The sequence below is a fragment of the Trichoderma camerunense genome (genome assembly GCF_050948025.1).
Source record: "Trichoderma camerunense strain CBS 138272 chromosome Unknown V8C40scaffold_3, whole genome shotgun sequence".
Taxonomy (NCBI): domain Eukaryota; kingdom Fungi; phylum Ascomycota; class Sordariomycetes; order Hypocreales; family Hypocreaceae; genus Trichoderma; species Trichoderma camerunense.
In genome coordinates, this window is record NW_028145367.1 from 958,161 (window position 1) to 972,998 (window position 14,838).

General features: G+C 51.7%; 5 protein-coding genes across 5 annotated transcripts; 2 read left to right on the top strand and 3 right to left on the bottom strand.

Annotated features, from left to right (window-relative positions):
• Positions 1–158: 158 nt before the first annotated feature.
• V8C40DRAFT_235429 (tRNA 2'-phosphotransferase) lies at positions 159–1,436 on the top strand. The gene is made up of 2 exons (XM_083213854.1): positions 159–637; positions 714–1,436. Exons 1-2 carry the CDS (start codon positions 176–178, stop codon positions 1,383–1,385), a joined length of 1,134 nt encoding a protein of 377 aa, XP_083076974.1. The 5' UTR covers positions 159–175; the 3' UTR covers positions 1,386–1,436.
• V8C40DRAFT_140182 (uncharacterized protein) lies at positions 1,163–3,319 on the bottom strand. Its single transcript, XM_083211190.1, has 3 exons — positions 2,574–3,319; positions 2,303–2,508; positions 1,163–2,195 (listed from the first exon to the last, which is right to left on the bottom strand). Exons 1-3 carry the CDS (start codon positions 3,049–3,051, stop codon positions 1,563–1,565), a joined length of 1,317 nt encoding a protein of 438 aa, XP_083076975.1. The 5' UTR covers positions 3,052–3,319; the 3' UTR covers positions 1,163–1,562.
• A 268-nt stretch (positions 3,320–3,587) lies between these two features.
• On the bottom strand, positions 3,588–4,568 carry V8C40DRAFT_262491 (Efg1 domain-containing protein; the record flags this gene model as incomplete). The annotated part of the gene is made up of 2 exons (XM_083219366.1): positions 3,588–4,201; positions 4,283–4,568. 2 exons carry the CDS (start codon positions 4,566–4,568, stop codon positions 3,588–3,590), a joined length of 900 nt encoding a protein of 299 aa, XP_083076976.1.
• Positions 4,569–4,907: 339 nt separating this feature from the next.
• V8C40DRAFT_235433 (uncharacterized protein) lies at positions 4,908–8,991 on the top strand. The gene is made up of 5 exons (XM_083213855.1): positions 4,908–5,871; positions 5,941–6,570; positions 6,628–7,209; positions 7,268–7,360; positions 7,429–8,991. Exons 1-5 carry the CDS (start codon positions 5,298–5,300, stop codon positions 8,691–8,693), a joined length of 3,144 nt encoding a protein of 1,047 aa, XP_083076977.1. The 5' UTR covers positions 4,908–5,297; the 3' UTR covers positions 8,694–8,991.
• Positions 8,879–13,226, bottom strand: V8C40DRAFT_235436 (serine/threonine-protein kinase). Its single transcript, XM_083213856.1, has 3 exons — positions 13,009–13,226; positions 9,817–12,923; positions 8,879–9,729 (listed from the first exon to the last, which is right to left on the bottom strand). Exons 1-3 carry the CDS (start codon positions 13,209–13,211, stop codon positions 9,455–9,457), a joined length of 3,585 nt encoding a protein of 1,194 aa, XP_083076978.1. The 5' UTR covers positions 13,212–13,226; the 3' UTR covers positions 8,879–9,454.
• Between the last annotated feature and the right edge of the window lie 1,612 nt (positions 13,227–14,838).

Genomic DNA, 14,838 nt, shown 5'->3' on the forward strand with positions numbered 1-14,838 from the left:
AAATTCGCAAGGCATTTTGTCTCTATGTTTTTTGGCGGGCAGATTCATACCTGTAGGGGGGATGTGGCGATGAGCCTTGCTGAGTCACGCCGATTTTTGTTAGGACTTCTCTTCACATGTCGCACTAGAGAGCAGCCAAAACTTGCTACATTTAAATGATTCATTTCAAAAACGAATGAGCATCCGCTCTAGATATTTAATTGCAGAGGTCGCTGGCAGATTTGGTCTTGCATCTTATTATTACTTTCATCTCAAACCACATACGGGGTTGCTTCCTAGTCTGGTAGCGGCAAAATCTCATATTGAAGGTTTTACTGCGTATCCGGCATTCTACCTCCGCCCTCTCACCTCAGCATCTCACAAACCAACGCCCAAAAGGGCAGCTTTTCGCAGCACAGCAAAAATGAGCGCTCTCGAGGAAGACGGCTCAAGCATTTCTGCTCAGATAGCCATCGAGGATAAGCTCGCAGGCGGAAGGAAGCCAAGAGGGGGCGGCCGAGGAGGCAGAGGAGGTGGCGGCGGCGGCCAGAGCAGAGAAGTGCAGGTGTCAAAGACGCTGTCGAAGCTGTTGAGGCATCAGGCTGGAAATGCCGGTATTAAGCTTGACGCGGAAGGTTTTGCAGCTCTTGATGAGGTGGTGAGTTATTATTATTATTTTTCACCATTTTTATCACCGGCAGAGGTGAGATGGCTTCTAACTATAGCTTCCACAGCTGAATTATGGTCCCATCCGGTCTCTCAACGTCACCCTTGCCGAAGTTAAGCAAGTCGTTGCCTCAAACGAAAAGCAGCGCTTCACCATGAAACTAAACTCATCACTCTCCGCCGAACTTGTTCCCTCAGACGACAGCGCAACCCCTTCTCAATACCTCATCCGCGCCAACCAAGGCCACTCCATCAAGATTGAATCCGCTGCCCTCCTCGAGCCCATCACCCTCGACGCCGGTAATGTGCCGTCAAGGGTTCTTCACGGAACTTACTTTGCCTTCTGGCCTGCCATTGAAGAGTCTGGAGGCCTAAAGGTCATGGGAAGAAATCACATCCACTGCTCAACAGGAACGCCAGAAGAGGGCGTCCTGAGCGGCATGAGGAAGGATGCAGAGTTGGTGATTGAGATTGATGTGGAGAAGAGCTTGCAGGATGGCATCCAGTGGTGGAAGAGCGACAATGGAGTATTGCTGACCGAGGGCGGAGAAGGCGGCGTTTTAAGCACGAGCTACTTCAAGAAGGTTACGGGGCGGAATATCGATGTCGGTGTGCTTTGGGAGGATGGGGAGAGATTATCAGGCCTTCCCGAGGGGATCAAGGGAAAAGTTCCGCCGGGCAAGGGGCCTAGAGGGGGCAACAAGAGAGGAGGTGGAGGGCGAGGGAGAGGACGGCAGTGAGTAAAACATAAATAAGCATGCTATCGGCTTAGAAAAACAATTTCAAAGAAGAAAAAAATCATCAATGGTATCCTAATAATGAGTGCTCAATGCTATACAAAACGAGTCATGTCAATCCAACGCCAGCTTCCAGCCAACCTTCATAGCAAACAGCCGATGGCAACGCCAACAACTCGACTACGATGTCGAATTTTCCACAGGCGTGGCAGTGAAGGACCTAAAGATCCCGTTCCTGCGCTTCAGCTCCGCCGTGAAATATTCGTTCAGTTGCTCCGCGATAAGCAGCCTGGCCACCTTACTTGATATCGCTCCCGTGACATGGCCTATATCATCAGGCATACGACCGCCATTTACAAAGACAGGTTTTCCTTTAAAACTTCCTGGCTTGTTCGGGTCCTCTGCAATTTCGTACTTGGGAACTCCAAAGCTGAGGCGCTTTGCGCCCTCCGCAACCTGCTCCAGCAAGGAAGGCAAGTCGCCAGTATAAAACTCCCCATCTGCAGTAGCTGATGCACCTTGAGGCTCAACTGTAGATGTAGGCTTGTCTTGGGCCGTTATCTCAGCACTGGGTGCTGGTGGTACTAGAGGCGCACCGCCGGCATCTCCTGGAGGCATGGCCGATGAGCTGTCACTTGCCTTTGGGCTTTTCGACACAGGAGGAGTGGCCGATTTAAGGGAAACGCCACCAGAGACTCGATTAGAAGTCGGTGCTGGGGCCGGTGCTGAGGCCGGTGCTACTATAGCTGCTGGTGGTGGTCTCATAGCCCGAAGATATGCCAATGCGTGCATGGCAGCATATTGCTTAGATGCCTGCGAACAAGTGTGATTGTCAGCTTTCGGTATTACTCTCGCCCTGAATCTTGGCCTTCACAGCCAGATGAAGGGTATGTATCTAAACAAAGGCAACATTGACAAACCTTCTTTGTTGCGAACAACGGTGGCTGTTGGCCTTGAGATACGCCATGGCCCTCGCAAGGGAAAATCATGTGGCTAGCAGAAGGCAGAGAGCATGTTGTCCTCCATCGCCAATGGAAATTGCCATTGATGGGGACTTCTAACCCGACGTCTTTATATGTTGGGAGATGCGAAGAAAAATCCATATTGTGATGAAACTGAATGTGTTCTGCGTCAAGATGTAATCAGTCACTGACTCTTATTCTACGGCTTGTCTGCTGGGGAGTTGCTCACGCGTGAGAAGGCTCACGTGGTCTCGGGCACTGACATCCGGCTCAGGTCCGTCCACGAAACTCACAAGGTGAGAAAGAGCCTGCAGTTGCGGCTTTGTTAGGGGATTGGGGTTGTTGCCTTGCTGCTCTGCCTTCTCTTGGGCCTCGATCCAAAGTTTGATCCGGGCCCATGGGACGGGACAGCTTTGCGCGGCCATGATGATGTTGTCTCTGCTTTCCTTGGCAGTGGACTCAATGAGGGAGGACAGGGCAGAGTAGAAACGGGCTGAAGATGAAGTTGAAGGGCGTTGCTGGGCCGCCGCAATCAGCCTAGAATTGTTGTTGTTGCGTGTGCGAGGGTGGATTTGGCTATGATTAACAACGTGGTGTTGAGCTCGAGTGCGAGTGCGATTGCGCCTTGAACTTAGAGCTCTGCGACCCAGTGTAGCCGGTGAAGGAAAGGACACGCCGGACAAAGGAGGGCGAGGCTGTCGGCGCATAATAAATAGGCACTCGAGAACGAGAGAGAGATGACGATAGAAGCTCCAATGCAAATGGGCGTTGGGTTGGGTGCAAAAAATAGAGGGCGGACGAAGCCTTGCGGGCCTCCCGAGTTTACAAGTTATCGAAGCTCTGAGCTCAGCACCAAGATGATTGGCCTGGGGAAGTCAGAGCTGGTGAGGGGCATGCAGCCTGGCCCCCCTGTGCAAATCAGTGGCGCAATTAAACTCGATTCCTACAAGTTACAAAAAGCAAGGCAGAAGCTGGAGATGCTCCGGAAAGAGAGAAAAACGCTAAATGCTTGATGCTTGCATCTACCAAAATACATATGAGTACGATATCGCGGCATGCCTCTAGTACTCGTACGAGGCAGCTAACCAAGGCAGATCGCCGACTACCTCTAGCCTCATGACTAGCTCAAGCGAGCCCCATGGGAATCAACAACATCAAATCTACGACTATGTATGTACACACTTTGTACACTGCAGCACCCCGTGTGTGCGTAAAGATACCTGCAGCCGGATGCTTTCTTGCTTCAAAACCCCTCGAAAAAGCCCCCGTCTCCATTCTCATCGTCCTCATCATTGGTAGCCTCCTGGGCCTCCCGCATTAGCCTCCTCCTTTCTCTCCGGTTAAGCGCCTGTGATATGTCCTTGTTGTCATGCTTGGATGATGCGTCCGGTCCTTTGCCCGGTCGCTGCTGCTGCCCGCGAGGATGTTGTGAGGCGCCATTGTGTCGTCGTTCGGGCGCACTTGATGGGGCCGTTGGCTTCGGCCTGATTGGTGGCTGTGTATCATCAATCTTGCCGGTATCGTCTGGTGATCTTCGGTCCCGAAGCTGCTCCAATGCGGGAGGCCCTTCGGCCAAGGCTTTTTCGATGACTGCCCACATTGGCGGTCTCTCTGCTTCTAGAGCTGCCTTTGCAGCTGCAAGCTTGCTCTCCTCGGTCTCTTCTTCGTCGGATGTCTTCTTAGCGGTGGAGCTGTAGAGGCCGACGTACGTCTCGAGATGGGGAAAGTAGAGGGTATATGCTTCATCCACCTCGGCGATATGAAGATCGTGCCGTAATTTTTCTGCCTTGTCCGCGTCGCTTTCCTGTTCCAGCTGTCGCTTCAGCTGCTTCACTAGCCTCGAGGCCTTCTTCCGCTCTAAACGAGTAGTCAGTAAAAATCCAGCAGACCGTATGCCAAAGGAATAGCTGCAGAATTGGCCTGCAGGGCTCCACGCACCAAAAAATCGAACCATGTGATATTTGGATATCATTGTGCTGCGCTTCTTCTTGTATGCCTTGTCCTCCATGATTTGCTTCTGTGAGGCCAGTTCTCGCTCGAGGTCGATTCGCACATTGGCCGGCATGTCCTGGTTCCGTCGCAGGCTTCTCTCAATCGCCCTAATGCGCTTTTTGGCTCCTGAATCTTCCTGCGCTTGTCGCTTGCGGCCGATATACGACTTGTGCCTCTTTTCAGACGCCGCGCCGTGCGACTCTACCTCATCGTGCTGCCGTTTGGTGCCCATTGCGGGTGGTTTCTGTGTTGAGGAATCGTAGTCTTAGTTTTAAGGGGAATTAGGTTTTCCGTAAAGCTTCAATGTGAAATTAAAAGTAGGATTGACGTAATAGGCGCCTCTTTGACTCGATTTTCGACGCTTCGTGTTGGCAAACAACTTTTTCAAATATGGGCGCATGAATTGAGGGAAGGAAATCAGAAGGAAACTCCATGATACTTTTTCTTATCTTATCTAGTGGAAAGCCAAATTCAGACTAGCGCCTCAACACTAGCTGTCCAATCAGGGGCTGCCTGCTGCTTCTCTAGCTGCTTGTCCCGCCCAAAGCTCAAGAGCCAGTTCCAGACAATTCAATGAGAAAGCTGCTGAGTTGGTGAACCAAGTCGCGGCTGCTTTTTTTATCCTATTTGATCTCCTAGGCCATTTATAGTATTTGCTCTTTCAAGAACACCATTAGAGAGACTTGGCCACCTCGGGATGCAATTTAGGGCAGGCTCGATCCCTTCTATTATCCAGCATCAGGCCATGGCTAGAAGCGGAACGTCATCAGTGTCATGCGTTTGAGTCGACCCGCCGCCAAAAGAATCCATCGACGACCTAACGCAATTCAAAGCTGATCCCAGTGGGAATTGTGATTCGATCCTATTTCTAGAGAAAACCTCGTGTATTTGGGTCCTACACTCAGCACTTTGCGACGACACCGGTAGTCGATGAATCGTCCTTGTCGACGCAGCATCAAAGATGGATCGCCCCGAGCCTGGACTTGTCAAATGGTCTCCCAATGCCTCAATCGACAGCTTTGTCCATATTAATCTGCAGCATCGTGTTGTTCAGCTCTATGAGCCCACTGGCCACGCACGCGCTGGGAGATTTGACTATACCAAGGTCAGCAGGCACGATGACTTTCCTCCTCTCACGACATATGACTGGTCTCCCGAGAATCCAAATCTGCTAGCTGTTGGTACCGGCGCCGGAATCGTGAATCTTTTGAGGATTGACGATAGCTCTAATGCATATGTTGAGTTGGGGCTTAAAATGGCGCGGACTTGCCAGGCCGTTTCCTTTAACACGACTGGCCTTTTGGCCGTAGGCTTGGACCGTGTTCGAATGGACCAAAGTCTACAAGTATGGGATGTCAACCGTCTGTCGGCCGTGACATCTCTAGGCAAAGGATTTCCTGACTGGGGCGGTCTTTCGGAACCCAAGAGAGTTGAGCCTAGTGTGTCAGTTTCAAGCATCAAGTTCTTTGAAGATAGCCCCCAAGTGTTGGCGGCCGGCATCAAGGGCCAGGGAGTCAGGATACACGACCTTCGTGGTAAGCAAAGCGGCAATCTTGAGAAATTATTTGTGATTCAGCGAGAAAGGTGCTTACTAGTGACTCAAGATCCCACTGGCGTCCTTACTTTTCATACCAAATGCAATAATAACCTAGCAATCGACTTTGCCGATCAAAACTACTTCGCATCTTCCGCTCTTGACCATCCCGGAGTCATGATATGGGATCGAAGAGCAACCTCTCGCCCCGTAGCCTCTCATACCTACGCTCAAGCCGTTGAAGAAGATGAGCTGCCATGGGGCGGCGCCTTGCGCCTTGACACAGTTGTTGATACCGATTCCGAGTCCTCCATGGCTGAGGATAAGCACGCCCTCATTCGTTCCCTTCGTTATTGCCGTGATCATCGCGGCCTTCTCGCCGTCTTGTCCCGTACTGGTCAGCTCAAGGTCTTGGAAACTAACAAAGAACTCCCGTCGTCAGACGCCGTCCCCCACGAGGGCCCTGAGCTGCTCAAGGTACAGCGATCTCATGAAATGGATGTCTCATACCGCGACAACTCTAGAAAGAATGACAGAATCGTGTCGTTTGATTGGGTGACGCTGGGCTCACCAGCATTACGACCTAGACTTTTGGTCTTGCGAGCAAATGGAGGATTTGATATCTTGGAACAATCTTCTCGCACAGCCGATCATATTTTCAAGCTTGTGCCTTGGCAAGCCCCCCATCGTGGCCTTGAAGGTAGTTGACAGACTCTGATGTGTGAATTTTACTACGAATTTACTAACTTGTGATCAGAGAATACACCGTACCAAGATTTAATGCGTTTTGAGGCCACACAGGCCCCAAAGATGTTCGCTCCCATCATTATTGAGAAAAATCTGTCCGACGTTTCAATATTTGGACCGGACAAGGTGAATGTTGAGGCAAGCATCGAGAAGGCTCTAGACCCAAAAACGCCAATATCAATTACTGTCGAGGCTGTGGATGAAATATCTGCGCCTTTGCCAGAGTCTTTTGAAAAGGCCGAGACCATTGCAGAGAAGCTTCGCAGTTTACGCAACTATGTACGCGATGAGAGCTCTATTCCCGGTTCACCTGACGAGGGCCGGCCGCATGCCAGCGATGTGAGGCGGCTAGGTAATGGTAAACCTGGCTCCGCATCCATTAGCTCTAATGGGATCGGCTCTTGCAGAGAAATCCATGAAGCACTTCTCGGCACTCTCTCATCTTCGTCTGGGCTTCCCAGAGAAGCACAGGCTGTGGTGGACCATGTTAAGCTCTTTCGTGCCAAGGAAAGATACCTGTTCGATGCTGTCACCAATAGGAATGTGACATCAGATGACCCTTGGAAGAGATTCGTCTGGGATTGGATTGGTGGTGAGTTTACCAAGATGTGCTCTTCATTTTTTATGTCAACTGGCTAAGTATATTCCAGATGCGGAGCGAGCCGCGGATGATGGCGGCTTAATGCTCTCTCACGTGGATCTCAGTTACTTGGGAGTGCATGCAATATGGACGAACAATCTTGGTGAGCAGCATCATTTGAATGAGATCCGATTATCCGCCAATCTAACAGATTTTTGTCTCTGCAAATAGGCCGAAATCCAACATCTCGCCTGTCTGCAGGTGCCCACGTTCCCGATGCCTATACGTGGGAGCGTTCCATTGGGGCATATTGTAAGAAGCGTCAATTGCCCAAGTTTGACGGCGTCGCGACGAGAAAGCCTCACCATCGCCAGCTATGTCTTGAAATATGTGGCTGGGGCGATGACCAGAATCATGACCCTAGCGGCCTGGATCGGGAAGCCGACCCGGAATATCCAGCCGGCATTCATACAACAGCAGCCTCCCGGGCTCTCTTCAGGGGCGATACACAACTAGCCGTGGAGATCTTGAAGGAGGCTAGCCCGTCGCATCCTGAGCTGCTCTTTGTCTCATTGGCTCTGCAGCTCATAGGCCGGGAAGGTAAGCTTCCTAAGGAGAAATTGGACATTGACGAGGCAGTTGCGTCAAAGACGGATCCGTATCTGCGGGCGATATCATCCCTGATAGCTACTGGTGACTGGACCATCATAGCCAACCAGTCTTCGTTGCCCCTTGCAGACAGAGCTTACGTTGCGTTTCGCAACTTCACTGATGACCAGCTTACTACCTGGCTGAACGAGCAAGTCTCCCGCGCCGTGAGGGAGGGAGACATCGAAGCCATCTGTCTCACTGGCATCACCGACACCATGGTAGACATCTTTGCTCGCTATGTAGAAAAGTTCAACGACTTCCAGACCGCCACGCTCGTCATGTCCATCTGCGCTCCTCGGTACATTGACGACATCCGCTGTCGAGCATGGCGCAATGCATATCGCGCCTATCTCCAGCGTCATCGCTTCTTCTTCCAGCGGACAAAGTTCGAGGTTGAATCAACCAAACGCTCCAAGCGCGATGGTGTACCTGCGCTCAAGCCGTCATCGCGCCAGATCGCCCTCCGCTGCGTCTACTGCGATGCCAGCACGTCTCTCGCCAACCATCACAACGCAGCGCCCGTGGTGCCTTCGTCCACCATGGAGACACGCAACCCCATGCTCGCGACCAGCATCAACTCTGGCGTCAGCTGTCCCAACTGCGGGAGACATCTGCCTCGCTGCATTCTCTGTTACGAGGTTGTCGGCGTGCCGCGGTCGGATAGGCCCGAGGAGAGGGAGGAGACTCGCATGGCGAGCAGGTTTCCGACATTTTGCCTCCGCTGCGAGCATGTGTTACACTTGGATCACGCCAGGGAATGGTTTGCGAGACATGCCGAGTGTCCGGTGCCAGAATGTCGCTGCCGCTGTAGTTTCAGGGCCAATCCGGAGCTGAACTATCATTAAGGGTGATGATTATCAGTAGTGCCTCTATAACACGAGGAAGGATTCTTATATCGCAACTAGCATTGCCAAGTACCATACCAAGTCGACCGATACCATCAAGGGCTCTCCCAAAAATTCCACCAGTTTCTGCTCTGGAAACGGGGCCATGCGGGAGGTAAAGGACAGGCGTTCGTTGTAATTGGGTGTGTATGTATAAATATATAATATTCAGGTTTGCTTTATTTAGTTTATTGCTATGATTCGCGCTCTTGAATGCCAAATAACATGAAACCGGCCATTCTTTTTTAAATCAAACAAATAGTGAAAAAGAAGGAAATAGTGAGGACAAAGTAAAGAGACAGCACCAAATCTCGTCCGCCTGCCCAAACAGATCGCATGATGAACAAGAAATAAAACTCCTCACCGTTGAACCATGCACCCCCAATAACCACCCAACCTTTGTCCCAGTCAAAAAGACGTGAGTCTTCCTCCAGCCTTCCCTAGGTTTGTTTCGTCGCTTATGATCAAGTGCGTATTATTTGTCGTAGTCACCATTCCATGAGGGACATCTCGCGTTGTATGTATCGTCTCCGTTATTCTCACTCATCCAAACGATGCTGCTGCTCCTCCCCCTCCCCTCTCCAGTAAAAATATGTATCACTTCATGGGTATCATCGCCAAAGATGTATAGTGGCTCTTCGTGACCTTCCAGGGTCTATGTTCGCGTGCCTCCCTCGCCAATCCACCAAAAATATATATATCCGCTCTCCGTCTCCCCGTTTCTATTTGGCTTTATGTGCCTTACACCACGGGTGATCCAGCACCTGTTCTATGGAATACCGCTGCGCAACGTCTCGGTTCAACATACAGCGGATCAGATCGATGCTGTCCTCGCTGATTATGAAGGGGATACGGAGGTCTCGGTCCATAATCTCGTCAATACTGTAGAAAGGGTTCTCCTTGTAGACGATGGTGTATAGGAGGATGCCGAGAGCCCAAACGTCCTGCTCTTTGCCGCCATAAGGTTTCCCGGCTAGGACTTCTGGTGCGGCATAATCTAGAGATAGTTATGTCAGCATTGAATTGAGAGGACATCAAAGGAAACATCGCCATGGGGAAGAGGAAGAGAGAGGATAAAACTTACCAATTGTGCCCACAAACACATCAAAGGGGCCGCTCTTGATGTATGCCGCGCTACCGAAATCGATGAGTTTGATGTTTCCCTCGCCGTCTAGAATCACGTTTTCGTCTTTGATATCACGGTGAACGACCTGGGCTTTCGTGTGCAGGAAATGGACGGCGTGCGCAACCTGAACAAAAATGCTCCGGCATTCAGATTCTTCCATGTTTGCGCGAAGCTCAATGTAGTCGAACAGATCCATGCCGGGGAGGCCGTGGGGAGCCATCTCAATGTAGTAGTTCACGTCGTCCTCGAAGAAGCCTTCCATTTCTACAATATTGGGGTGTCGGAACTCGGGTTTTCGTAGATAGTTCAAGACGTGGATTTCCAGGGGAACAGTTCCGAGTTTCCTGTCCCGAGTCCAGGTATCGACGAGAATACGACGCTTAGTCACATATTTCAACACTACTTTCCTGCCTGTCTTCTTGTGCCTAGCAAGCTTCACTTGGCCGTAAGCTCCTTGGCCCATGTCCTCAAGGATGGTATAATCATCAATGGTAGTTTTGCGCTCGGGCTCATCTTCCCCAGTCTTCTCTGGCTTCGGGTTTTCCTTTGGCGGCTCTGGTTTGGCTTGTCCAGTAAGTTTTGCGGCAGCATCAAGTGCAGCGTCCTTGATCTGCTTGGGGATAGCGGTGGCTATCGCCATGATGGGTTGCTTGACAGGCTCGATCTTAGGTTCATCAGAGTCCGAAGGTATCTCCATGGGGGTATGTGCAGGAGTTTGGCCCGGCGAGGGTTGATGAGGCGGCGTTATAATCGCTGAGTGTTCGGGAGATTCCATATTTAAGTGTAAAGACGATGTGTGTAGGTGTCGTGAATAGGTAATCCACAGAGCAAACACCAGCTCTGATTGAGAAACAGAACCTCGCGTGTCGTGTCCTTCAGTCGTGTCCGAGTCACTTTCTTCAATGATGTCGACGTGCTTCTCACTCTCCACAACACGCATCTGTACGTCGATTTTCAATTCGGAGCCGTCCCGGTGTCTTGCCGGTATGCCTTCGGGTTGTAGAAAGGCGGCGGCAGCGTTAGGACGTTGTTCTTTCAAGGCAAAAAAGGCGGCGGCTCTGCGGAATCTGTGTTCTGGGACTACCATGCCATCTAGCAGCTGAAGGCCGTCTTCTTCGGTGAGTGTAGCAAGGATCTTGTCAAAATCGGGGATGAGAGAATATATAGGCATGCCATCAGGCTTTTCGTATCCAAACAAAGCACCAGAGAAGACAGAGTTTGAGCTACGAATCTTCAATGTTTCCGGTTCCACGACAACGATGCCAGCCATGTGAGGGAAAGTTGAGACACGCAACTCTAATTTTCCACGAACTTGCTCAATGGCGCACGGAACATTCGACTTGTGGGAGTTGGGACACGTAAAGTACCGCCTTCGGCTTGTCTGTGCAAAGTCGATCTCGCCCTCGTTGGGATCAATGCCCTGGCGCGGTATCCGTGGAATGAGTTTGGCCACGTCAAACCCTCCTTTTGTTGTTTTAAAGCCCCAGATTGGCTCGGTTGCCCCCGTAACAGACTGTACGATACCTTCTTCATCCAACACTATCTGCGCCACATCCTCATGAATTTCCTCGAGAACCCAGATCAAGCCCACGCGCTTCTCCTTGACCCAGAGACTTGCTGATCCGGTGGCGCCATTACGCTTCTGAATCGGGACTACATCGCCACACAGCAAAACACCGCGGGAGAGGTTGTTCCGATGGTGGCCGCTGGTACGTGTAGATGGTGGGTTTGGATCTCCGCTGTGAACAGTCTGGGCGCGTCTTGGGGATGCCACTTGAGACGGCGGTGTTCTCGAGTTGGGCTTGTTGAGGAGTTGAGCAGTGATTCCCGATCTGCCACCCAACAACGCAGACGCGGCCGAAGCAGCAGGAGTAGTGTGGTCACTATCCTCATCCAGATCTTGGTCACTCAGCTGCAAAAGCCTCCGCTCCAACCAAGACCTTCTCTCTTCTTGTACAACCTCCAGAATGCCCATTTTCCGAACTTCGGCTTTTGTAACACCAAAAACCAGACAGGCTAGATCGTTGGCCGCTAAAATAGTCCAAGGTGGCTTCGCCTCTGTTGTGAAGATTGCTTGGGCAGCCGGCACCCATCTGTTCGTATGTCCGTGTACCGCAGGGCCTGTAGCAGCAGAGAAACTCTTCAACTGTGTGGGAGGCTGTGTCGTCGATCCTGGAGAGGCCAGCGGCTCTTCATACAGAGGCTCACCAGTAAGAAAAGGCTGTGACATTGTATCCATCAGTTTGTCTTGCAGGGCCATACTCAGAGTATCAGTCATGGTCCGCTTCAAGTTGGTAGGCCTTGAGGCGGGCGGTAGCGCCTTTGAAGCGCCTCCGACACCGCCAGCAGGGGCTCTACTTGAGTCTTTCAGTTTTAAGCCGTCATCAGCAGTCGCATCAGCATGGTTGGTGGATATCGGCTCTTTATCGCGAACAGGCACTTCCTTTGAAGCTGTATATGTGACATCGGGTGGCACCAAATCCACGACAGACGCTCTCGGGCTAAACTGCTTCTCAAACACATTCTCAGCAGGGAGGCCAGCCGGGCCGGTCAATGGCGGAACAACGACAGCTGCAGGGTCGGGATTTGGCAGGTTTCCTGCGCCTATCACTTGCGCGCGTGCAAGGAATTCCAGCATGTGCTGCGCGTCGACATCGCCGGTAACTCTGGCCTGGGCGCTGGCAAGGCCGGCTTGGGTCGAAGTCATGGACAGGCCCATGCGGTCCTTCATGAACTCGAGGGAACGTTTCAGGACATTTTGGCGATTGTGCAGAAAATCCTCCGATTGATGTGCGAAGGAGAAGGAGTGCAGAGACTCGGAAGGAAATCGCGACAGGTCTTCGGAGAAGCTGGGAGATGTGGGTGCTCCAGCAAAAGGCGTCGTAGTGTAGCTGCTCAGCATTGCAGTCATGGAGGTAGAGCGGGTGAGCGCAACAACGGAAGGGCTGCGTGAAGATGCATTCGAGCTAGGCAGGGTCGGTGCCCGGGAGGGAGGATGCTGCTGTCGTATACGGCGCAGGCCAGAGAGCCCCAAGCCGTGCTCGTGGTCGGTAATAGGAGATGGTCTGATCGGAGCGCGCGGTCAGCAAACAAAAGCGAGCTACCATGGCACAAGTCTGGTGCGGAACACGCCGCTGCCAAGGGACGAACCTGGTGATTGGGTCGTGGTCCAAGATGCCGGACGACGAGGCTTCAAAGGACATTCGGTATCGACTGCGGTCGGACGGGTCAGCTGATAGATGCAGGTTTCCCGTGCTGCGGTTCTTGGGCAACGACAAAGGCTGCATGGCTCGGTCGTGTCCTCTGTCATCGTCCCTCGTGTTGCTCTCGGTGCCTGAAAATGGAACGGGCATTAGTCACGGCGTCTTTGTCTACAGATTGGCTTCAATGTCCAAACATACGGTTGTCTTGGGGGCCGCCATGTGTCTGAAGCATACTTGTAGACCTCAGTTCACGCGCCTCTCTAGTGGAGTGATGTTCGACGCAATTTGAAGCAGGGTCCAGGTGGTGAGGAGGAGTCAATCGAGCCTGGTCTCGCGAACAGTCGAACTCAGCTCAACCAGGCTTCAACCGGCGTTCGAGGTCGTCGACAGGCCGATTGGATTCCGTAGCTGGCGTCACGGAGAGTCGCTGCTGTCGGTGTTACGCGGATGCCGTGGAAAAGGTAAAGGATGCGAATCGGCTGCCGTAAGAGGAGGGTTCGAGTGCAGCTTAGACGCCCAAGGCCGGTTTGCCAGTGCTGAAAGACGAGATTTGCTACCACAAGGGAGAGAATTGAGGTCGGTTTGGACAATTTGGCAAATCTGCGGTTGGGCGACTTGCTCGGGGCGAGGGGTTCAGAGGCGCGAGAGGGGTGAAGGCGCTGGAGAGGAGCCACTGCTGCCCACAAATCAAAATATCGACAGTTGGAGTGTCAACGGCATGCCAATGACAGCGGGAGAAATTCTGGCCCAGTGCATGTAAAGCCGAAAGAACGCCCTATCTTTAATATCACGGCCACTTTTGTTTTGCCTTTTTACCCTGAGATTGAGTCCTGCTGTACCTCTATGGCCATTGATGTTGAAATTTTTTTCTACAGCGTGCAGGCGGTTCCTCTTAGGCGCAGGACTCCAATTCTTGCTAGGTACCTAATGCTAACTAATTCATCCATGCCCTACGAAAGAATCTTCTTGTCCGCCTGACAGCACAGACATTCCTGCAGCCTCTCTCTCTTTTCGTTCTTTTTCTATGGCTTTTACTAATATGAGCCATTTGAGTACCATTACCATTCCACGCCGTGAAAGCGTGACGCAGATCGCCTGGGATTGCGTAGTGCCAACTCAAATGCGCTTTATTCTGCAAGGAGCAACGCCAGCTGCAGAAAATCGACGGGATTGAGAGACATCCATGATACGTAATTGGCCGGCTTGCATCAGCTCACCGGAAGAGCACCAATGCCAGCTTCCGAACATCTCCAGCAGCTCAGCTAGAAACCGTTGAACCGCGAATGGCTCAGCATGTGAATATCGCTATCCGTGCTAGTCCGCAACTAAGTTGCTGCTACTGATGAAGAAACAGCCACACGTTCCTATCCACAGATAAGTATGTGCAGCATAACGAGTACTATTGGTGAACGGAAGTAAGCTCTCTTTTATCCACGGTTGGCGGCAGAATCGAGCGAGAAGAGGAGTAGAATTTCCATATTGGGAAGAGTAATGTTTTCGCATAAGACAATGGCTTTTGATCAGCTGCTACACAAGATCTGGCATGTAGTCTGGCTCCCCAAGTCTAAATCTCCCTAGGTAATTTGTCTAACACTTAAAGGCGGATGAAATACCCCGAGACATTCTCCGTAGTCAGCCGACATGGAGATTTGCCGGGAGCTGGAGATGCTCCGGCCACATGGCCCATTTCCCCAGCTACCAAATCTCAACCATCTGGTCTACTTAGGTACCGGCAATTACTCCGTACGCGTACTATTGATATTGCAAATTTAGCATG

Bases quoted from the DNA above. Each gene is read 5' to 3' on its own strand.
- V8C40DRAFT_235429 (XM_083213854.1), top strand. From the start codon at position 176: ATGAGCATCCGCTCTAGATATTTAATTGCAGAGGTCGCTGGCAGATTT. The intron at 638-713 runs GTGAGTTATTAT...TAGCTTCCACAG, and splicing joins TTGCAGCTCTTGATGAGGTG to CTGAATTATGGTCCCATCCG.
- V8C40DRAFT_140182 (XM_083211190.1), bottom strand. From the start codon at position 3,051: ATGCGCCGACAGCCTCGCCCTCCTTTGTCCGGCGTGTCCTTTCCTTCA. The intron at 2,509-2,573 runs GTGAGCAACTCC...ATCTTGACGCAG, and splicing joins CCACGTGAGCCTTCTCACGC to AACACATTCAGTTTCATCAC. The intron at 2,196-2,302 runs GTTTGTCAATGT...ACTTGTTCGCAG, and splicing joins CGTTGTTCGCAACAAAGAAG to GCATCTAAGCAATATGCTGC.
- V8C40DRAFT_235433 (XM_083213855.1), top strand. From the start codon at position 5,298: ATGGATCGCCCCGAGCCTGGACTTGTCAAATGGTCTCCCAATGCCTCA. The intron at 5,872-5,940 runs GTAAGCAAAGCG...TAGTGACTCAAG, and splicing joins CAGGATACACGACCTTCGTG to ATCCCACTGGCGTCCTTACT. The intron at 7,210-7,267 runs GTGAGTTTACCA...AGTATATTCCAG, and splicing joins CGTCTGGGATTGGATTGGTG to ATGCGGAGCGAGCCGCGGAT.
- V8C40DRAFT_235436 (XM_083213856.1), bottom strand. From the start codon at position 13,211: ATGCCCGTTCCATTTTCAGGCACCGAGAGCAACACGAGGGACGATGAC. The intron at 12,924-13,008 runs GTTCGTCCCTTG...CGCTCCGATCAG, and splicing joins GACCACGACCCAATCACCAG to ACCATCTCCTATTACCGACC. The intron at 9,730-9,816 runs GTAAGTTTTATC...AACTATCTCTAG, and splicing joins TGTGTTTGTGGGCACAATTG to ATTATGCCGCACCAGAAGTC.